This window comes from Bombus bifarius, unplaced genomic scaffold (genome assembly GCF_011952205.1).
Source record: "Bombus bifarius isolate JDL3187 unplaced genomic scaffold, Bbif_JDL3187 scf7180000008218, whole genome shotgun sequence".
Classification (NCBI taxonomy): Eukaryota; Metazoa; Arthropoda; class Insecta; order Hymenoptera; family Apidae; genus Bombus; species Bombus bifarius.
The window spans coordinates 296,364-321,457 of NW_022884519.1; the positions used below are offsets into that span (position 1 = coordinate 296,364).

General features: G+C 36.4%; 1 protein-coding gene across 1 annotated transcript; it reads left to right on the top strand.

Annotated features, from left to right (window-relative positions):
- The first annotated feature begins 11,520 nt into the window (after window positions 1–11,520).
- LOC117211148 (homeobox protein Hox-A3-like) lies at window positions 11,521–24,528 on the top strand. The gene is made up of 4 exons (XM_033454776.1): window positions 11,521–11,569; window positions 12,002–12,111; window positions 16,585–19,207; window positions 23,539–24,528. Exons 3-4 carry the CDS (start codon window positions 18,139–18,141, stop codon window positions 24,441–24,443), a joined length of 1,974 nt encoding a protein of 657 aa, XP_033310667.1. The 5' UTR covers window positions 11,521–11,569; window positions 12,002–12,111; window positions 16,585–18,138; the 3' UTR covers window positions 24,444–24,528.
- The last annotated feature ends 566 nt before the right edge of the window (window positions 24,529–25,094 follow it).

Here is a 25,094-nt window from a genome sequence, read left to right on the forward strand (position 1 = left end):
CGCTGAACGGGTACCTTTGAATAAACATTTATTTGGAGAAGTTTGAGAATTACAGAAATGCCACTATACTAATTATTCAAATACCTTCGAGTCCCTCTCATTATATTTATTTATATTGCGAATATCACGCCTGCCCGAAGATTATAGATGTAACAATAAACAGTAATTTAAACTATGGTTTTTCCAACAATTCAGGCACCTTCGATATCCCAACTGTAGGGAAGATACCAATGCCAAACAAACCTTTCGTGCGGAAACACTGGCTAAACTGAATTATACAAGCCATTGCAATTAATTAGCCTTAATAAGAATTATAGGAAGAATGGCAATTATAAGAGACGTTAGCTGTACGGACCAAGGGTGTAAGTTTCTTCCTGCTCCCTGCAGCAAAAGAAGGAAGAAAAGGAAAGAAAAAAGAAACAGAAGATATCGCTTGATTCCAGCGGGAGAGAGGGGCTTGATTCCACGGGCAACGTTGGCAGGCAGTTTGTGGATAACCGAAAGAGGAGCAGCGCCACTGGTGCGGCTACAGGCAGGCAAAATGCTCGCGACGAGGATGGAAGCCAGAAGCGTGAAGAAGAGAACGAGAAAGAAGGAGGATGAGTCCAGTCGCCGGTGGCGTGGAAGAAAACAGAGTCACGAGATGCTGGAGCTGTCCTCCAGATGGGGGTGAATCGGAGGAACGGGGCAGTCGGTGCTGGATAAAACCGGGAAATTGTGGGTGGTGGGTGTGGAACGAGGAGCCGTGGAACCGATGGACAAAACGAGGCTGGAACGGCCCTTACAGTGAAACAGAGATAGAAAGAAGAGAAAGATGGGTACAAGAAGAGGGGTGAATCGCTCTAGAACGGAAAAGGGGAGGTTGGACGGCGATGCGGCTGGAAGAGGGTGAGAGGAGGATCGAGAGGGGTGCCGGCACGCGGATCCTCCCGGAGCACCGCGCAATCCCGGGGGCCGCTTTAAATGAGTCAGCGTTTTTATGCCTCGCGATGTTGTCAAAGCGCAAACAGCACCCGATAATATATCATCCGTTGAGCAAGCAACCCCCTTCAACCCTCGAGACACGGCCCCTTCTATGCGCCGCGAAAGCGGTTCACGGGTCTAGAACTCGATGGAAGCAGAGTCCTGCAAAGGACTGTTATGTTTGTACAACCTGTAATAATGAAGTTTGATAAGGGTTACACAGGGGATGAGCGCGCCAAGTGCAACCAGGTGACTGTGATACGCGAATCTGCCGCGGATGAAATACGACGGCACCGCTGGTGGTTGAATGGTTGACGTGATAATATGCGACCTCCGGTCACACAGCGGTAAGAGAGTTGTGATTAAGAGAACATTTTTTACGCAATATCTAAATGAATTAAATAATTTTGTGGAACTATGAAACTGGTTAAAATACAGGGTTCTGTATTTTCTGTCTTTTACTCTTCTTAAAAATGTACATGTGCTGTTTGTAAAATTAATATCTTTAAGAGAGAAACATGGTTATATTTGTCTGTATCAATTTCATTATAATCATTTATGTGTACTATTGTATTCATATCTTTTGTAATATGTTGAGGTTAACTGATGGAAGAATCAGTGGATGCATTTGTAAGAGAAAAATATATTAAAATAAGTATAGGTACAGGTACATTGTATGAGGTCAAAATTAAATAAATTGTTATAATTATTTATTTACCCATCCCGTGCAATTTAGTTCGACGAAACTCGGGCCCAATCGGTAGACATCGACGCGCGCTAAACAGACCAGACTGATGCTCGTAAACAGAAACTAACACTCGGTCACGATCGTAACAGGCAAAAAAACCGTCAGCGAGCTCGGCTTGTTATGTTTACGTTTGGCCCAAGTATCTGGTTGCGAGACAGACTCGCGATATTTATGTTTGGGCCAAAATATCCATCGCGATTCTGACTCGTTAAAGTACGAGAAGGTGTTAATTTAATGTGTAATATTATTGAGGTTGACAGTGGATGCATTTGTAATAGAAAAGTATATTGAAATAAGTATAGGTACAGGTACAGTGTATGAGGTTAAAATCAAATAAATTGTTATCATTATTTATTAATTTAATACATGATATTGTTGACGTTAATTGATAGAGGACCAGTGGATGCATTTCTAATAGAAAAATATATTGAAATAAGTATAGGTACAGGTACAGTGTATGAGGTTAAAATCAAATAAATTGTTATCATTATTTATTAATTTAATACATGATATTGTTGACGTTAATTGATAGAGGACCAGTGGATGCATTTCTAATAGAAAAATATATTGAAATAAGTATAGGTACAGGTACAGTGTATGAGGTTAAAATCAAATAAATTGTTATCATTATTTATTAATTTAATACATGATATTGTTGACGTTAATTGATAGAGGAACCAGTGCATGCATTTCTAATAGAAACATATATTGAAATAAATATAGGTACAGGTACAGTGTTTGAGGTTAAAATAAAATAAATTGTTATCATTATTTATTAATTTAATACATGATATTGTTGAGGCTAACTGATAGAGAACCAGTGGATGCATTTGTAATAGAAAAATATATTGAAATAAGTATAGGTATAAGTATAGAGTATGAGGTCAAAATCAAATAAATTGTTATCATTATTTATTAATTTAATACATGATATTGTTGCGGTTAACTGATAGAGAACCAGTGGATGCATTTGTAATAGAAAAATATATTGAAATATGTACAAGTACAGACATAGTGTATCAGGTCAAAATCAAATAAATTGTGATCATTATTTATTAATTTAATACATGATATTGTTGAGGCTAACTGATAGAGAACTAGTGGATGCATTTGTAATAGAAAAATATATTGAAATAAGTATAAGTATAGGTATAGAGTATGAGGACAAAATCAAATAAATTGTTATCATTATTTATTAATTTAATACATGATATTGTTGAGGTTAATTGATAGAGAACCAGTGGATGCATTTGTAATAGAAAAATATATTGAGACATGTACAAGTACAGACATAGTGTATGAGGTCAAAATCAAACAAATTGTGATCATTATTTATTAATTTAATACATGATATTGTTGAGGCTAACTGATAGAGGAACCAGTGGATGAATTTGTAATAGAAAAATATATTAAATAAATATAAGAAATATGTAAAAGTACAAGTATAGTGTATGGTGATTCAGATCCTCACTGTGTTATAATACAATAAGAACACGATAGGGAGCACGTTTATTTATAGCAAAGGACATTACCAAAAAGTTAACCTTATGTTTTTAGCTAAAGGCTACAAGCAACATAAAACTGTTTATCAGTTCCATTGTTCCTAGACCTTACAACCCAAAACATAATGTATATTCAAGGGCATAATAATATTTTCTCTCCTTATTTAAAATATTTCTACGCAATAGGGGTCTCCAGGACACGGATATACATAAATAAAGAAGTAGAGTTTTTCTTGAAGTAGTTGCTTCAACATAATACATTACGCTGGTCACTGGTAACCAATATTTTCTAGGATGATTAAAATAAGATAAATTTCATGGAATAAACATTATTTGATAATGTGAACGGTTTAAATAATATTGTTAGAAAAAACGCGCAAAGACAATGTATTTTGAAAAAAGTAAACCTTATGGTGTAGTATACTTCAATCTATTGCAGGTTACAGGGCAAAATATATCAAACTTTTGTGACGTGTTAAAGGGCAATTAACACATTCCAGCAGAAGACTGGGAAAAGATTAAAATTAAAGTTGAAGTTAAAGCTAAACTTCAAGTTAAAAGTTAAGGTTAGAAAACAGAAAAATTATTCCAATGCAGTTGGTATGAAGGTTATAAATGTTACCCTGATTCATTTAGTTCTGTTTAGATGAAAAGATGCAGCACACTAACCGGATTATTGTTTTATAACAGGATTGCTTGACTTCTTAATTCCTTATAATCCCCCTTATTATTAGCAGGCATGGAGACAGAAATTATCATTTCTGTTGTCCCTTACAGTTTAGGGTTACCGATCTCATCATTAGCGCGTTACAGCCGAAATGATAGTAAAAGCAGATTTTGAAATGTGTATATCTATAGATAAAATAACCTGATAGCCTTAGCCTGCTTAGATCTTAGCGATTGAAGAAAGCTAGGTGCTGCGATGTCTGATTACGATAGCGATAAATTTCGTGAATAACCTTGGAATTGCCTATCTGCCATTTTGACCTGCGGATATTAATGATGGTAGTGAAAATTTATCTCTTGTGCACTTCCTGTCTGCTTAATAAACAATTTCCCTGTAAACCGACTGATTCCCGATCTTCCACAAATAATGCTTCAATGTCTTATAAAAATGTTTCTCTCTTTCATTATGGGCCGTAATGGTTGATTTCTCAATAAGTTTCTAGAAGGGTTAGCACTATGCAGATTTTCAAGAGTAATAAAATAAAATAAAATAACGAAGAGTTGAGAATGGACAACCGAGAAAATAATATTTCGTTGACGTTAAAATTTCTTTTATTTCGGATATTTGATGTAAAAGAACGCGTACTTTCAACATTTTGGAAGTAATATCATAAATAATTATATTACCTGTGATAACGTTTAGGATATGAAATTTATAATATTAAATTCAATTAACAAAATATTTATTATGTTCATAGAAAAATTTGAATTATTTGTATGTGTAGTAGAAGTATGTGTAGATGAATACACATGAAAATATGTGTATGTATGTATCATGAAGATTCATCATTTTTGTATTATGAGAATTTTTTCTTGTTGAAATAAAATTGGTATCCCGTTGGTACAAGTACAAAGAGGTTTGTCGAAGAATTTACGCGAAGGAATCGTCTACGGTGTCTCGTTGACGGCGTCGAGTCAGTTCCATTAAAACACGATACAAGTTGGCCGTGAAGAGCGACAGCCCACTGATTTTGTATTCAGCCAACTTCCGTTATAAAATTGCCAACTTTTTTGCGTGACGCTGAGACATGGGACAAGAAAGAGGCGAGAGGCGGGAAAGAAAAATGGTCGCGAGCGGACAGCAAAAATTCTACGAATGCAAAACTTTCGGTTCCGTGAACACGTTTCTTCCGATAGAGATGCAATGAAAAGAAATTAGAAAAAAATAAGAGTGTAAAAAAATAGCATTAAAAGTAAGAAAACTTATGAATTGATATCTCTTTTCACGTTACACTGTAATAATATAAGATATCCGATTTTTATTTTTAAATATCCGACAGATACCTTTATATACGTAAAAGTTAAAATTTTAGGTTATCCGGAGAGTTTCTTTCGTTTCATAAGATGATAATAGATGAACAACAATTTCTCTTTTATATTATTTTATTCAATTTGGTGTAATTCATTTCGTTCTATTCCTATTATTACGTTCGTGCATAATTCAATAAAATAACACTTTCCGGGTAACCTAAAATAAACGCAGTTAAATAAATGAGATATCGCTGCAATTAACACATTCCAGCAGAAGACTGGAAAAAGATTAAAATTAAAGTTGAAGTTAAAGCTAAACTTCAAGTTAAAAGTTAAGGTTAGAAAATAGAAGAATTATTTCAATGCAATTGGTATAAAGACTTTAGAACATAGAATTGCCTTGGTGAATGTTACTCTGATTGAAGTTAAAGCTAAACTTCAAGTTAAAAGTTAAAATTAGAAAACAGACAGATTATTCCAATGCAGTTGGTATAAAGACTTTATATCATAGAATTGCCTTGGTGAATGTTACTCTGATTGAAGTTAAAGCTAAACTTCAAGTTAAAAGTTAAAATTAGAAAACAGACAGATTATTCCAATGCAGTTGGTATAAAGACTTTAGAACATAGAATTGCCTTGGTGAATGTTACTCTGATTGAAGTTAAAGCTAAACTTCAAGTTAAAAGTTAAAATTAGAAAATAGAAGAATTATTTCAATGCAATTGGTATAAAGACTTTAGAACATAGAATTGCCTTGGTGAATGTTACTCTGATTGAAGTTAAAGCTAAACTTCAAGTTAAAAGTTAAAATTAGAAAATAGAAGAATTATTTCAATGCAATTGGTATAAAGACTTTAGAACATAGAATTGCCTTGGTGAATGTTACTCTGATTGAAGTTAAAGCTAAACTTCAAGTTAAAAGTTAAAATTAGAAAATAGAAGAATTATTTCAATGCAATTGGTATAAAGACTTTAGAACATAGAATTGCCTTGGTGAATGTTACTCTGATTGAAGTTAAAGCTAAACTTCAAGTTAAAAGTTAAAATTAGAAAATAGAAGGATTATTTCAATGCAATTGGTATAAAGACTTTAGAACATAGAATTGCCTTGGTGAATGTTACTCTGATTGAAGTTAAAGCTAAACTTCATGTTAAAAGTTAAAATTAGAAAACAGACAGATTATTCCAATGCAGTTGGTATAAAGACTTTATATCATAGAATTGCCTTGGTGAATGTTACTCTGATTCATTTAATTCTGTTTTTTAATTACATTGAGAAGAATTTCTATACCTACAATGGAATCCATTATGATTTATTTTTCCTTCCAATCTCTGAGAAAGATGCAACACACTAACTTTTTGGACAACCTAATATTGAGATCATCTGTGAAAAAGAAAATAATAAGTATGCAACAAGATGATCTACAGAGGGTTAGCAATATTTGTTGCAAAACAAACAGGTAAAAAATTGCTATAGCAAAAATTTCATACAGATTCTCTCTTACATTGTCAACATTATCCCTTTCACAGTGTCTGTCTTTCAGGATGCAGATTTAAAACCATCGACCAAACCATCAAATATGGTGCTATAAGTTCCACATTTTACACGTCACCATACGCAACACGATTATTCATATTATCATTCATGTAATTTGTTATTTGTATTACTTATATAATATCAATTATTATTCATATTTCTATGAAAAGTTTAAAGCATATATTCTTCGCATATGGTTGTCCATAAATTCTCTATAAGCAAATAGAATGAAAAAGAATCATTTCTATTAAACTCTTCATTTTATTGCAGTGTGAAAGAATTAATTTCAAGAATTCGCAACGCGCTATAGATCTACATAAACATGGAGCAGCAAGAGTTCTCGAAGCTTCCTTAAAAGATGTCCTGAAAGTTGGAAAACTTGGGAAAGTCGATCGAAGGATGACAGAACGGTAAGAATCTGGAAAAGGGAGGAAGAACGAGAAGATAGTCGGAGGAAGACGAGAAAGGGGATGGAAGATGGACGGGACGAGGGTGACTATGACGCGAGACGTCAACCGAGCTGACGGGGTAGCTTTTCCCGCGCGATACCAACCGGCGACGACGAGGACGGAGGGAAAGTCAGAATAACTTGGTAAACTTTAACCTCCAGAGTATAAAAGTGGGATGCCTTCTTTTCTATCTGCTCGCGAGGATCTTGGTATCCGGCCTCCACGTTTACGGCTCGCTTCGATCTCCCCATTGCCTCGTCGATAAAAACGCGTCATATCCGTGACCGCTTCTTGCGTTCGACCTCGAGTTCTCGCAAACAATCGGTTCCTCCGCGTCTACCAAAACGTGAAAGCTACTCTTTCCTGCTTCATCTCCATTGATATCGAATCGCTCTACGTTAAGAGAGATCGCCAGGGAATTGTTGTTCTTGCTTGTTTAAAAAAATCTATCCACCGTTTCAAAATGATTAGCAACATCTTGCTTACGTGTTTTTAATGATTGCAAAACAATATCTATAGATTCCAGCTTAAATATGTTGTCTTCTTTAACCATACATGGGCACAGTGGGATTATTCTTCTCTTCATACTATAATAGAAATTTGCAAATCAACATTTATATTCTCAGAGCTATCTATAATCACCATAATCATGCTTCCAATGTATCCAAATCATCCATCTATTCTATTGGGTTGACAACTAAGTGATTGCGGATTTTGTCATTAAGAGGTATTGACAATCACTTAGTTGCCAAGTTAATAAATAGAAGAAATCAATAGAAGAGATGGCTTGGATAAATTTCTTTGCTATTTATTCATCCTCCAAGTACTATACTTTGCATATTGTATATATTTTGGCATATATTTTGGTATATATTTTGCATCTTTAAATGTTTCATAAGTGCATCTCTTGCTTATCCTTCATCCTTTTACACTTCTGAAGCTTGTCTCACTCAAATGCAACACTTTAATTTCCCCCTAACAAAATATTTTCAAATGGAGTACCAAGAGGTGCAATAACCTTATTTAAATATTTATTAGCTTGGCAACTACGTGATTGCGGATTTTTCAATACCATCTAATAACAAAATCCGCAATCACTTAGTTGCCAAGTTAATAAATAGAAGAAATCAATAGAAGAGATGGCCTGGCTAAATTTCTTCGCTATTTATTCATCCTCCAAGTACTATACTTTGCATATTGTATATATTTTGGCATACATTTTGGTATATATTTTGCATCTTTAAATGTTTCATAAGTGCATCTCTTGCTTATCCTTCATCCTTTTACACTTCTCAAACTTGTCTCACTCAAATGCAACACTTTAATTGCCCCCTAACAAAATATTTTCAAATGGAGTACCAAGAGGTGCAATTACCTTATTTAAATATTTATTAGCTTGGCAACTACGTGATTGCGGATTTTTCAATACCATCTAATAACAAAATTCGCAATCACTTAGTTGCCAAGGCAATAAAACTATCTCGCTATTCGAACCATCCATTCAACCACTCGCCATACTAATCTCCATTTCTATTCTTAGTTCCCCGAATTACAATCTCAATCACGAGCATAATTCCAGTGCACGAAATATCCCGGGCATATTCTAGGGAGAAACGAAGCACCGTGTAACTTGTCCAGGCGATAGAACGAGAGGGTGGAACAGGAAGAGGGGGATGAAGAGTTTGGCGTTAGAATACGACCAGATAGCAGAGAAGGAGCGCGTGCATAGGTATAGAGAAACGGGTGTATAAGGCGACGAAGCCGCGGCACAGCGAAGGAGAACAGGAAGGAGGATGAAGAGGGTGGCGAAGAGAGAAAGAGAGAGACACGAGGGTTGGTCGAGCACTGGCAGGGCTGAGCTTTCCCAACCCTTAGCAACGCTCTCGCGACGCGCTATCCTGCGGATAACATCAGCAGCTTCAGGCCAGGAAATGAAAATCGCGCCGACACTGTTTAATTTAGATAAAAGCATATGTTACACGACGAGCCGCACAGAAAGGGGCTGAGTGGTTGCTCTGACCAGGCGCATCTTTCCACGAGGTGCTTTGTGGCTTACCGTGAACAGAATTCTTTTGCACTGCTGTTAGGATCATTCCTGGAATTTCTGTGCTGCTGTGTGTTATGAACGTATTGTAAAATACATTATACAAGAATGAATTACTTGTCACGTGTTATCGACTGATTAGTTGTTAAATGACAAGTAATTGATCAGCATGTAATCAATCGTCGATATTCAGCAATGAAATTGTATTAAAATATGAAGAGAAAAAGTTTTGGAAGAATTTCTGGTAAAAATTCTTGTAAAGCAAACTTTAAACAATAATATATTGTACATAAACTTTATATTTATATAAAGGTTATTTATATAAATTTATATAAATTATATAAACAATAATATATTGTACATAACCTTTATATAAATATAAAGTTTATGTACAATATAACCTTTATATAAATATAAAGTTTATGTACAATATAACCTTTATATAAATATAAAGTTTATGTACAATATATTATTGTACATAACCTTTACCAATGATAAATCCATTCAATGAATTGAATCCAATGAAGATGATCTGTTAAATTTATTCATTTTTACAGATATTTATAAACGCTCGTTTGCAACACATTCATAACGAAACCCACGTCTTACTACTGTTTATTGTACTATTCACATTATTTCTGATAATCCCTGTCTATAGCCCTCCATAAATCTCCATAAATCAAATGTTCTTCTTGACATCATACAATAACCAGTTGGACAGCAACGGTCAAATATTTAATAAAGATAAGACTATAGCAGGTATAAATTTAAATCCTTCGGGATAACGCACCGGCCACGGAGTGTTGGGCGAGTACCTGCTAAGGATTAGGCGAGAGGCGACGTCCGTCTGCAACCACTGCAAGGAAGAGGAGGACACGGCGTAACACACGCTGGAGTTCTGTCCGGCGTGGGCGGAACCACGACGCGTCCTACGGCTCGAAATCGGCGAGAGTTTAGCCCCCGAAGCGGTCGTCGCGGCCATGCTCAGAGGGCGCCAGGAGTTCGCCGCCGTCCGCACCTATTGCGAGCAGGTTATGCTGGCGAAGGAGCGGGCGGAAAGAAACCGGGAGCGAGCTCGCGATCCGTCCAGGACATCGCAGCGCCCGAGGAACACAACGCGCCGCAGGGGCGCGACGCCGCCACCGACGCCGCCGCGGCCACCGTAGGAGCGCGAAAGAACCAGGAAGAGGCGTCAGGGGACGGGGTCCCCAGGATGACGCAGCAGGAGCGTCCAGCGGTCCAAGAAGAGCAGGACGCCTCCCTTCGACAGAAAGGAGAGATAGACGCCCGGGGGTAACCGGTAGTAATTCGGGAGAGATCCCGGGTGCATCTCGACTCAGGCGTCAGGACAGGCCACCGTGGAGGTTTTAGCCGGTACGAATCCGGCACTATCCAGCGCCCTCTCCGGAGGGCGCGGGGCGCCTATGAAGGTTTCCTCCACGAAATAAAAAAAAAAAAAAAGCTATAAATTTAGATGAAAAATTCACCATTTAACATAAATGTAATATAACTGTAACAGGTGATACTATTATTAGAATGTCATAGTCCATAGCAATGAAATTAAGCTCTTTTGGATTTGCCTGTTCTTAAAAACCAGAAATCCGAGGAAAGTGGCAGAATTGGACTGAGACAGATGGTAATTCGGTTGTAATTACTTTTCTATACCAGAGATAATCCTTTGATGACCCCTATTCCGCGGCGGCTCATACCACGCGAGCATTCTTCGTATCCCGGTTTCCCCATTTTCGTCGCCCCGACTAGCCCCGGCTGAAAGCAATCCACCGTCAGACCCTGTCAAACTTCTAGATTACATTATACAAAAGCAGAGGCACGACTCGTCGATCTGGAAATCCGACCGCCGGGAATATTCGCCGTCATTTGGGAGCAACCCTCTGGCCGAAATTGCCGCTGATTTAATATTTATCGAGGGACGTATTTACTCGGAATTTTATTGTTTTTCAATTGCCAAATAAGTAACTTTTTACAGCGATAAACGAGAGCAATGGAATTCACCTAATTTTTCAATATTTTTCTTCCTGTAATTTGACATCCGTATTTCCGTATTACGTTGTCCGAACAGTGTCTTTCTTTTACGGGCACGTTTTTTACAACGATGTACAAACTTTATACAAACATGAAACCTAATCGGTCAAACGTTGTGTTTATTTTGTTAGAACTATTGAGATATTTATAGTCTTATGTGCTAGGCTAGGTTAGCTGCGTAGTAGCGATACTTGTATGTGAATATCAGTGTGTGGAAGTATATATATCCGCGACATCTCGGAGAGACAAAGGAATGTAAACTGTTCAGTTAACGGTCTGGTATGGAAGAAGATATGACGCGTGCCAGTGTGTATCGATGAATATCTTTGAAGTCGTTTATCAAATAAATATATAACTATTCTAATATAAATTCTAAGTATAAATATAGTGTTCCTATACCATTATTCCGGCTATTAAGATGCAAAATTCTCCAAAATGAATCATACGTAATTCGATGAAATAATATAAAACGAAAAATATCGTGCGTCCATTATTTCCTTATAAAACGAACGAAACTTTCTGCACGACCTAATATTCGAAGAGTAGTAAGACTAAAAGTATTTTTTTTTTTTTTTAATGGAAATTATATTATTTAGATTCTAGAAGATTTCGTTATGAATTTTCAAGTCTTTATAAGAATATATATTAAAGTATTTTAAGTACGTTACATTGTGTAACAGTAAGTAACATCGTGCTATCGATACAACCAGTGCATTTTTAGTTTTCGTGTGTTTCAAGAAATCCCATCGGGCAATTGAACAAAAGAATTGGCGGAGAAGAATCGTTAGAATAATCATCGCTGTTCGCATTTCTGATGACGACAATGTGCAAATCCAGTGGTGAGACAGGTAAATACAGACGTATATTAGCATCGAATTAGTATTTAGTATAGTATTTAGAATAGTTTAAACAGGTTAGAGATCCTTTCCATCTTTCGCGAACTTGTTCTTTACAACAAGTCTGTGAAATGTCGCGGTGTTTATCTCAAAAGAACAAAATGGATCGTACGTAGTTGTGATAAAATAATATAAAACAAAAATCCTTGTGCGTCTATTATTTGCTCATAAGACGGAAGAAACTTCTCGAATAACCTAATAATTTGATTCCTAACATTTGCATAAAAGCAAGTGGAATAAAGAAAATTATATGAAAAATATATAACGCAAGGAGAAAAGTAAACCTGCGTCACTGTCGTACGAAAAATCTATCAAGTTCCTGTGAATGTATCGTTGAAAATCTGTCTAACAGATATGCAAAATTACAAATTAGTCATTTGAATTATATTACTGTTAATGAAATTATATCGCAATTCAGGGGAGAAGTGATACGAGACTGAGAGACTATTCATTCATGATAATAACGTTTTCTGATTGTTCAAAATTATGAAATATTATACACATGCAAGCTTATATGACGTCAGTCGTACGTTCCATGGAAAGAAACGTGTTTCTAGTATCATCAGTGCAGCATCAGTAAAAGGTTATCGAGGTTGTAAAGGTTGTCTGGAATAGTTGGTATCGGTACATCTTCCATGTCATATTTCACGAATACCTGTGCACAATTATCTAATGGAAACCAAGCTTGATAAGCATCAGTCATATAATTATCAACCTTAACGTACTCTTCGTCTTACTTCTCATTAGGCACTAGCAAAATGAAACGTACAAGCGGTGCACTTGATCTTTTGAGCATCCATCGATAGCTTAAGTATCTTGCGATAAGTATTTCGCAAACATAAACGTAGTATCGACGAAGAAATACCTTGCAGGAATATTTTTCAACGCGATATGAAAGTTAACAAAATATATTCGATTTTTATGCAGACCTGGTATATGAATACGTCAGCAAAACAAGCATAATATTGCCTAAAGTTAGGTCAAATTTCATAAACATAAACGTAGCATCGGCGAAGAAATATCTTGCAGGAATATTTTCCAATAGGATGTGAAAGTTAACAAAATATATTCGATTTTTATGCAGACCCGGTATATAAATATGTTAGCAAAACAGGCATAATATTGCCTAAAGTTAGGTCAAATTTCATAAACATAAACGTAGCATCGGCGAAGAAATACCTTGCAGGAATATTTTCCAATAGGATATGAAAGTTAACAAAATATATTCGATTTTTATGCAGACCCGGTATATGAATACGTCAGCAAAACAGGCATAATATTTCCTAAAGTTAGGTCAAATTTCATAAACATAAATGTAGTATCCAGGAAGAAATAGCTTGTAGGAATATTTTCCAATAGGATATGAAAGTTAACAAAATATATTCGATTTTTATGCACACGCGGTATATGAATACGTCAACAAAACAGGCATAATATTTCCTAAAGTTAGGTTAAATTTCGTAAACATAAGCATAGTATCGAAGAAGAAATACCTTGCAGGAATATTTTTCAACATAATATGAAGGTTGGTATTAAGAAATGATTAATCTCAGATTTGTATTCGGGTCATTTACCTGCTACCGTATTATTTTTCTTCGATGCAAGTGTACCAACCTTTGTGGGATTATCTACCTGCACGCCAATATGACTTCTAAAACTCGATTACTTTTAATACCTCAATTGCGTCCAACATACCACTACTTGCGAAAGACTATTTCAAAATAATATTTTCGCAAGATTTATGGCAATTAAACAGCAGATACCTTTGTATCTATAAGAAAAATTTGAAAATGCAAAAATCTACGGATCGTAGGAAATATGCAAAAATATATAAAATATATAAAAATATAAATATAAAATATAAAAAAAATAAAAAATATATAAAATATATAGTATCTCGCGAATAAAGCAAATTTCCACGTTGGTGCTAATTTTTGAATTATGTTCAGAAAAGCATAAATTTGCATAGAACTCGGCAATTTACTAATTGCCTAAAATCAACCGACATTTTCGTTTACCTTGCAAAGTAAAAAAATATCCAAGTCGAACACTGAGGAATCTTCGGGCGACGATCGATCGATCGATCGATGGATCACAAGCTCGACGCTAGGCTGCGCACGGGACAGAAGTGCGCCAATATTAGCCTACATTTCACCGTAAATCGAGGCTGGCGTAATCGCAGACCGATCGACACGAAGGATTTTCCGTGCTAATCTGCGCCGCGGAGGGGAAGTTAAAACGCCATAAATTACCGGGACGGTCTACGACGACTGCCATGGCAGACAAGTGCGATCCAACGAGGGATTAGAGCGTCGTCTTGATAAGGCGTTTACGTCCTTCGTGACTCTTACGTGGAACGACAACGACGACGAGCCTTTAACGTCCTCAACGAAAAGCCTTTCGACTTTTCCAGTCGCGTTTACTCCATCCTCCGATTCGTCGATGCAACTGAATAGAAAATTCTACTGTTTCACATTAACCAACATTGTGTAAAATCCGATTACGTTCTCTCCGAAGGGCTAGCTTTCTTTAATGTGAGAATTGGGTGCCCATTGCATTTGGTTTTACGTATTGCGACTTATCTACAAAGATAGGAGGTTTATGAAAGGGATTTGAGGAAATCGGATGAAAAATGACGAAAGCATTGTTTTAGCTATGCCTGTCTTGTTAATATATTTGTAACTTGAAAATAATTTCAAAGTCATACATTCAGTTTTGCATGTCAATATCTATTCCTTATATTATGTTTTACATTTTAAAATTTGTCTAGTAGGACATTTGGTAAAGTATTATAGCTTAGTGGTATAATAATATAACATGTGTATGGCTACCCCCCATAGGATACCATCTTCGAATTTGATTGATTTATTTCTTTAGTGTGATGAATGTTTGTATGTTAGGTTATGTCCTTTGTGAGATCTGTTGGCTGTTTCCTTCTTAATCTTCTATATTATGTATACGATGTTTTAAACGACACCAAGACTTAGCGTTAGTAACTTTTCAAAATCTTCAGTAGCAATAGAAATAATTGAACACTTTGAAATCACACGGCAAAGTAATAATACATTGATGATACAAGACAATATTTCTCCCTAATGGACCATTTATCTTATTAATGGTCTCGGGTGACCATCGTGACGCCTTTGTAACAGTTCATAGCGACATATCGTAACAAGGCTTCGTTTATTTCAGCAAACAATTTGCATTCGCATTCGCAGGTGATGAAATGAACGTTTAGAAGCTAATATTACAATGACGTTCTCGACCATATACATCCAGACATTTAACCTTCCGAGAAACTTCAATTGTTTCGAAAATTCTTTATCTTCGAGTTACCGAAATAATTTTCATTTCATCGTCAGAAAAGGACTGGAAATCAGCGGAAAAAGAAGTGCAATTAACTTCTTGATGAGATGCATCGACAAATCTCGAATTAATCGTAATTAATTTCTCGATCTATAGTGTAATTTTACGAACTGTCAAAATTAGCAAAATAAGTGGTTATTTATGGGGCAGTGGGTTTCTAGGTTTCTAGGGATTTAACCTATTCCTTTATTATACCCATCTTACCCATGTTCAACGTTCCGGATCGCTGCACAAGCAATTTAAAAACTAAATAGAAAATATTCCTTAGGACAAGAGATCCTGAGAAAACAAACCTGACAAATCTGATTAGAGAAACTCTAAGAAAAAGGTCTGGAATATTTAGCAGGAAGCAGGCGTTAATAGCTCTTTTCACTATCACACCGAGCAATGCTAAAGAAATTTCATATGTTTCCAAATATAACTAAATATAGGTTTTTTTAGAATAATACGAATAAAAAGCGAAAATATAGAATAAAAATTTTTTTTTTTTTTCATTTTTCCATCGAGGCAACGATCTACAGTGAGATCCGTTCTAACGAGACGCGATGAAGTGCAGGCGTACCGACCGACAATTCAAAGTCGATTTTCTCGAAAACGAAGCCTCGAACGAAAAATTTGTATTCTATATTTCCGACTTCTTTTTTCGCCTAGAATCACCCCCTTTCCGCTTGTACCGCCAGTTACCAACCACCCTGTATATTGCATAATATATAACATACTATATACATAATTTATAATATGTTATAATATAAAATATATATTCTTGCATAAATATGTATATGTACGTTTACATATTATGTGCATTCTCTGTAATTTGTCCCAAACCTGAAAATATTCCATGAATGCATAAAAATTTGCAGTGTATTCATTATAAAAAAAAAAAAAGAAAAATACAGGACTATAGATTTTTCTATAGAAAAAGTCGGTCTAGACTCTAAGAATGGAATCAATGAAAGAAACAGTGGCGAACTGTGGTTTTTCCGTTGAGTCCACCCTTCCAACCCCCTGTGAACAGAACACGATATTCTTTTTCCTTCAAGCTACGATTTTTGTCCGTAGAACGGTTCAACATGGAGAAAGAGAGCGTTCGTCCGTCGGTGAGATGGAAGAATGGATGGTGGCAGTGGCCAAGGGGGTGGTATAGAAAGAGAGGGTGCGTAAGTTGGAAAACGCCTGACGAAAGCCTGCAGACAGCAGTAGAAGAATGACCGATACCGTTAGAAGGGAAACCCAGGAAGAAGGAAGAAAATAGAAAAGGGGGGGGGGGGTACAGTTGTAAAGAAACGGGAATGTTGTATGTTACCGGGCAAGGGGAATGGCCGAGGAATAACGCTGATCATCAGTTTCTCTCTTTGGTGTATGGGAAATTGGGCCGTGCGGCAATTCCGCATTGTTTCTGCTGAGATTTATTCCCAGTTTTCATGAAATAGAAATAAATCAGAATTCCTAATTATTTGACGCATGTGACAATCGGTTGACGCTCGATGTAAATGTATAAAATTTGTTTTTCGACGATTTGTTTTTAATTGGGAAAATGTAAGATAATAGAGAAATTGGAAAAATGTGATTTCCATAGGAAAATAATAAATGTAGATATTTGAATCGGTAGATTATCATGGATGCAAAAATTACACATTGTATATTCTGTATTGAAAATTTAAAGAAAATCATTTTAAATTTTCATAAAGCCGCGTGATATTTAAATTTTATTTAAATGTGGTAACGTGCAATATTCAAGTCATATTATTTGACATTTTTATGAACGTGAATTACAGAATATTTGAACGTAACTATATACAAAAAATCCCTTTATTGAATTGTATTTATGAATCGGTTTTACAGCCTGATCAATGTTTACGTACAACGCAATACCCGGGGTACGATTTTGTTCAAAATTCCGCATTATTCGGCTCGTGATTTGTCTAATCTTGGAGACTGGATTGAAAAAGTTGATAGAAAAATCGTTTAAAATTGTTGTGAGATGAGAGAAACATTATTTGAAAAATCACACGAAGTCCTGGAAGATGAAGTAAATACGAAAACAACGTCAAATTTTTCTACAGAATTTATTTATAAAAATAGTTTTCGAAGAACACAATATTTATTGAAAAAAGAAAACAATTGAATCGAATGGACGAGAAATGATACGAGATACAAAAAAGAAATTCAAGATTCAGTGCAAGATGAAAAGTAACTAAAATTGTGCCAAGAGCGTGCAAGTTTATGAACTATTATCCGAAAACACGTAGTAACAGGAAGATTAATAGAAAGTTTCGAGCAAGTTCTAATCTGGGAAACCCTAAGCGATGGTCATCTTGCCCCCTCAGGCCCCGATTGCAGTAGATTGAGTCATCGACGACACCCCCACCCCTCCAGAGGGAGAAAAGGATTTTACTGTCTTAGGAAATCGATGTTTCTAATTGGTCGGGCCCAAAGGATTAGGTTGGGCCGGGGACAGCCATAAAATCTATAAATTGGCAAGGAATGCTACGTCTATACTCAGTAGCCTCTGAAACGAGTAACTAGTCGGTGCGTAACTAGTCAGGTGAATATTTTAAGTGAACTAAGTGGGAAAATAGTTGTCGTTGTGAAGACATCAGCAAAGCTAGGAAGATGAACAATTATACATCTCGGAATAACATGACCGCCAACAACTCACCTCTGTCATCGACGAGCATCGAATCTTCGCCCAATTCGTCCATATCCAACTGCACTAACGATATCAACGCTAGGTATATATACCAGAACGTTTTGACTACAGACTACAACGAGCGAATCTTGCGGATGATGAACCCAGCCCAGATGAGGCCCAGCAATACGACGTGGATGAATCAAGAACAGAGGGAATACTTGCAGCAGACACAGGCAAGAATGCAGCAGATACGGCCAACAATGCAGCAGATATGGCCAACAACGCAGCAGATACGCCCAAGAACGCAGCAAATACACCCAAGAACGCAGCAGAGACAAGCAACAATGCAGCAGAGACAAGCAACAATGCAGCAGAGACAAGCAACAATGCAGCAGATGCAGCCAACAAGGCAGAAGATACAAGCAACAATGCAACAGATGCAAGCAACGATGCAGCAGATGCAGCCAACAAGGCAGCAGTTACAAGCAATAATGCATCAGATGCAGCCAACAATGCAGCAGACACAGGCAACAATGCATCAGATGCAGCCAACAACGCAGCAGACACAGGCAACAATACATCAGATGCAGCCAGCAAGCCAGCAGATACACGAAACAATGAATCAGATGCAGCCAACAAGGCAGCAGATACAGGCAGCAATGCATCAGATGCAGCAAACAACGCAGCAGGAACAGGCAGCAATGCATCAGATGCAGCCAACAACGCAGCAGGAACAGGCAATAATGCATCAGGTGCAGCCAACAACGCAGCAGGAACAGGCAATAATGCATCAGATGCAGCCAACAACGCAGCAGGCACAGGCAATAATGCATCAGATGCAGCCAACAACGCAGCAGGCACAGGCAACAATGTATGAGATGCAGCCAACAACGCAGCAGGCACAGGCAACAATGTATGAGATGCAGCCAACAACGCAGCAGGCACAGGCAACAATGTATGAGATGCAGCCAACAACGCAGCAGACAGAGGCAACAACGCAACACGAGCAGATTGCTAATGTAGCAGGAACGTCTTCATCATCGGTACAAGGTATTTATCTTGATATTTATTTATTTTTATGGAATTTAGTTTCCTTCGAATGGTTGAGTGACGTTTAGTTGATCCTTGAAATTTTTCTGATTTAAAAGAATTATTTTTACTTCGTATTCTTATAAATTCAAATTAATTCTTTACAATTCTTTACGAAACAGAAGAGTGTAGTATAGGTTTTCGTTTAGATCAACGAGTTAAGAAGAGTGAATAATTCTTATACTGAATCGTTAAAAATATTTGGAGAATTTTTATCTGATAGAAAATTTGATTAAACGCTTATCCATCTTGTATATAATATACAATATTTAGATTTTTAGATCTTACGTTTCTTAAAATATTATAATATCCACATATATGAGGTTTATTAAAAATTGTCTACTTTTATTTTAAAAATCTTGTTCACATTAAATATTTATATATCTCCTAGTGCTCATTCAAAGAATCATTTAAAATAGTACACTTTCTTTATTTGTTGATTGAAAGTAGGTAAAATATTATAATATCCACATATATGAGGTTTATTAAAAATTGTCTACTTTTATTTTAAAAATCTTGTCCGCTTTAAATATTTATATATCTACTAGTGCTCATTCAAAGAATCATTTAAAATAGTACACTTTCTTTGTTTCTAGATTGAAAGTAGATAAAATATTATAATATCCACATATATGAGGTTTATTAAAAATTGTTCACTTTTATTTTAAAGATCTTGTCCGCTTTAAATTTTTATATATCTAGTAGTGCTCATTCAAAGAATCATTTAAAATAGTACACTTTCTTTATTTGTAGATTGAAAGTAGATAAAATATTATAATATCCACATATGTGAGGTTTATTAAAAATTGTCCACTTTTATTTTAAAAATCTTGTCCGCTTTAAATATTTATATATCTACTAGTGCTGATTCAAAGAATCATTTAAAATAGTACACTTTCTTTATTCGTTGATTAAAAGTAGGTAAAATTAGCGCAGGTTTAAAATTAGCCGATTACAAAGGGAAAGAAAACACGCGAACGTTTTTATTTGATAGGTAAAATTACACAGCAACGTTAAACAAGAATGTCCGTCGCCGTCACAGATTCTACAGCAAATAGACGTTCCTGTAGACATTATTGAATCAAGTTTGATTAACGAGCTGCCCATTTAGGAGACTTTAGTCTCGAGGGATTATAAAACGGCGCTCTCGTCCCGCTTGCTCGTCGATGCTCTACATAGGTTTACATAAAACAGAGTCACCAGATGATGGACTGCTATCCTTGGGTCAGTGGTGACACGTTTATTGGTTGCGAAAATACACCTTAATTATCTCGATATCATAGTTTTCTGCTTCATTCGACATTCTTCATTTCGACAAATTTTTATTTCACAAATCTCTTCTCTCCTTAAGAAAATTTGTCCAGTCGTATTTAAATCGGAGGATGACTGTTTCTTCGAATATTTCCTCATTGTTTCCAAGTTTAATGAATTTTCACGAAATTAGCTTATCAACGAGGTCGATAGACAGATAACGTGCTTATCATTTTCGTCACTAGTTCGATCAGAATGTGAAAATCCGGCGTCCAGTTCCAATGATAACGTTTCCTCGAATGTCACTCGAACGTCTCTTCCCCTCGGGGCAACGATATGCCCAGAAATACCTAAAGAACACGCAGTTCGCATCGCATGTCGCAATAGGCTGTTGACGTATCGATAGTCGAAGATAAAATATTGAAACGCGTTTGATTCTATACAAATTTCTATCCATCGTTTTCGATCAGTTTAGTGTTACACAGGAAAATGAGAAACTCTATTTCTTTTCTTTCGTTGAAGTCTCCGATAGAGCGTTCGACACTTCTACAGGCACAGAAAGCGTTACCCGGGTCCACATAATTTTCAAACAAACTTCAATTCAATCGTGAGAAACAACCAAGAATTCGAACAGTAAAAAGAAAAAAAAGAGAAAGAATTTTTTTTTTTAATTATTATCTATTAAAATTACAATCAATTCTCGCGTTGGGAATTTTCAGTAATATAGAGAAAGAATGAAAGAGAAAATCATAAGTATACTATATCTATAATAACTATGAATTAAACGGAAGACGATAATTTTTGGAATAGTTTCAATTTCATGGCACATTTTTCGTCGATTATTTCTGTTTTTCACGGCTCCCCCGGCAGAGTCAGGTTGCGTCAAACAACGTCGTTTATCAATCATCGATCGACAAATTGTCGCGTGCGAGCCTCGCGACCTCGACGACTAGGCGGTTCTCTTTGTTTCATCTGTGTCATTGACGAATCGTATTTGCTTGTAAATTCACGCCAGGACCATTTAATCCAATAACACGGCTTCAGTGTTGAGCCTTTGAGTCGCACAGCGGGAACATAGCCACCTCGTGAGCTGACGAGTTTCCCACTGAGCGACCCTTGACACCTTCTCCATTCGCATTCTCCAGACGATTCCTGTTTCTATATGGAAATTATATTTCTATCCTGTCGAAATTACACAATTCAAAGAATCTTATGTGAACAATTCGTAAAAACCACAAGTTCTTTGCTAAAAAGATAATTATAAATTATAAAACTTTCACTTAAAAATTATATTTCCACCGTGTTATAATCGCAAATGTATATTGCATGTGTTATGTCCCGAGGCTTACTAACCGGCCGTGTTTCTAACCTTCTCCCTTGGTACTATACTGTTGTAGACAGATCGTCTTACATGCCTGGCGAGATATACACAAAACAGCGATAAACACATAGTTGTCGTCAAGCAGCGAGTTTTAGAAAACATCGATTCGCCTTCGTTCCGTTAGTTTACCTACGCAAAAAAAGTGGCGTACGTGATCATAGGCGCGAACTGTTGCGAGACTCGAGCGTGGTGGGGATCGTCTCCTAGAGAAACAAAACATAAAATCGAAGGGCAGTCAGTATGATTTGAGGATTCAAACCGAGTGCGTCGAAAGTTTCAGGGAAATAAAATCTAGGTTGCTTAGTCAAACGAATAGGTCGAGAAATATGATAAAGTCGAGTGGAATTATAAAATAAACTAGTTATATCATGGTTAAATCATTTGCAACGTGTTCATTATAATTTTAAAATTATTAAAAGTAGACGCGTATATTAACCCTGTTAATTCAGTGTTACGGTCATTTGAACTACCTTTGTTATCCTAATCGAAATGGGGGAACGACTGATTCGCGGCGTCGACTATCAGAATCATAGCCTCTCGTTGACGCGTTTCCTCGCGATTGCGTTTCTCCGCGAACCGTCACATGTTGAATGTGTAGGTATAATTCTTAAAAAGAATAGTCGATTTGAAAGAAAAATTTCTTCTGAAAGAAATAGTAAACTTATTTTTATAAATTCTAAGCTATTTCCAGGCGGAAATTATATTTTTATCATATAGCAATTAGAAATATAAAATCTTCTAAATCTGGACAATTTTACTGTAATATCGTAAAGTAGTTTGAACTAGAGGTCGGTTGAAATTAGAAAAAAATCGTGTACGTCGTCTTTCTGTGGTTCGTTTACATTTAAGAACACCTATGTGACTAAAATCACCTAGTTCTTACAGTGATGTGAGAAAAACAATAGACAACGTTAGAGGTCGGTTTCGTGTTTCAAGGGGGGGATGACCGAGAGGTTAGAGTATGCGAGTCGAAAAGTATGTGCGTTGCGAGAGTCAGAGTTGATCGAGACATCGAAGAGTTGAGATTTAAAGTTTATTGAGTCCAAGAATACAGTTTTAGGTACATATTCACAATAAACGGTGAATTTTTGTAATGGTATGTTAGGCAAAGGTACCGATACGCGGCGGTACGACGTAGCCATGCTGTATTATGTGTCGGCGCTTTACATTTTTCGTTGTATAATACAATTTTTGGGTTTAAGCCACTGGGGAGCTTTTTTATGTATTTTTTTTTTTATTTTTTTTTCTGTTCTGAAAACTTGGTCGCAAAACAGGATGCTTCGGAGACATCGAAGAGTAGAGTCGAGAGAATTGATCGAGTTGCTAGAGAGAGAGAGAGAGAGAGATAGAGAGAGTGTGTTAGATTCGTTGTGACGAGAGTTGCCAAATAACTGTAAAGTTATTTGAGATAGATACGAGTATCGGATTTAGTTTCAGTTAAACGAACATCGTTTTCTGTCCAATTAACACCTGTATATTCAATTCAATATTAATAAATTGCAAGTAATCGGGAAAAATTGATATCTTTATTTTCCACGATATTACATTACTATGAATTTCTATTCTTATAAATTCCGAAAACTCTAATTTTCCTAACTATAATTTTTAATACATCTTCTCGGACATATTCATTAAATAAAAGATACATTTTTAATTTCAGGAGCGGAAAAGAAATCTAAGCGCACGCGAACAGCATACACCAGTGCGCAATTAGTTGAGCTGGAGAAAGAATTTAACCGTACTCGTTACCTGTGTCGCCCACGACGTATTGAATTGGCTGCAGCACTTTCTTTGACGGAGAGACAAATCAAAATCTGGTTCCAAAATCGGAGGATGAAATATAAGAAGGACCAGATTTTGACCTCCGAAAAAGTTAATGCTGCAAATCTGAAAGCATCCACTTCGTATGAAAATACTGACGTCGCATCGAGCGCCAATTGGAATGTCGAAAACGTAGCGATGAATAATATGGCGCACACGTACCTGGGTAACGCCGCAATCAGTACACAACCAGAACCACAACCACAACCACAACCACAACCACAACCACAAACACAAACGCAACCACAAACACAAACGCAAACACAAACGCAACCACAAACACAAACGCAACCACAAACACAAACGCAACCACAAACAGAAACAGGCATGTTCAATTGTCCCCAGTATGGCAACCAACAGATGCACGCTCCTGAGAATGCGGCTTACTACGTTGATCCAGGACCGTCAACACAACATCACTTTACGAATCCATATTTACATCCAACATACAATCATACAATGTACAATGCACAATCACAATACGAAAGCCAAATGCCATATCCACAGGCAGAAAGTGCAGATTATACACAACGAAGTTCGCATATAGATTCAGAGGAGAACACGTATGAGAATCATCACAATTTGGATAACAACGTTCAAGAGCAACCGACGGCAACGGAAGACGTGAACGACCATACACACGCTAACGCGTGTGATGTACCAAATTCTGAAGCAGAGAATTCAACATTGCAGGAAGCGATTCGGAGCAGCCTGTTGGATCTTCAAGATTTAATAGATATGTGAATTACGTAAATGTGTATAAAAATTTGCAACGACTTTCGGTTCTTGTAAATTTAGTAAATTTCTGAATTTAATGTACATAAACAGATACATAAATTTACATAAACAGGTACAAAAATTTGTAAATATGTAATTAATTATAAATTATAATTAAATAAATATGTAAGCATTAATTTCGAAAACAGTTACTATTATATAACCTTTTTAACTTGTCAAAATTCTAGTAATATATTAGGTTGACCGACAGGTCAGGTGTTTCTAATTTGCTTACAGAGATCCAGATTGAAAGGATCGAATGTTTCTAGTGTAAATGTAAGATAGTGCATAGAAACTCGCCACAGAATTCGGTCACGACTTTTATTAAATAGGTAGTTGATGATTGAATGCTTGCGATAATTACACGGTACGGTACAATGCACGCTTACGTCATAAATAGGTGAAAATAACGGAGATAGTGATAAATACAGTTTACAGTTAAGCAACTACGCGCTTTTGATTTTATCTTAGTAGCCATACCGACTTTTAAGTAAGGGTAGACGTTAATTATTTCATAAGTAAAACTTCCTTTTACCGGGCTGCCTGGCACGGCGGCTCCGGCAACGAGGCGCGGTGTGACAATGGCCACACACCGCTCCATCAAGCGGCGGTATTAGG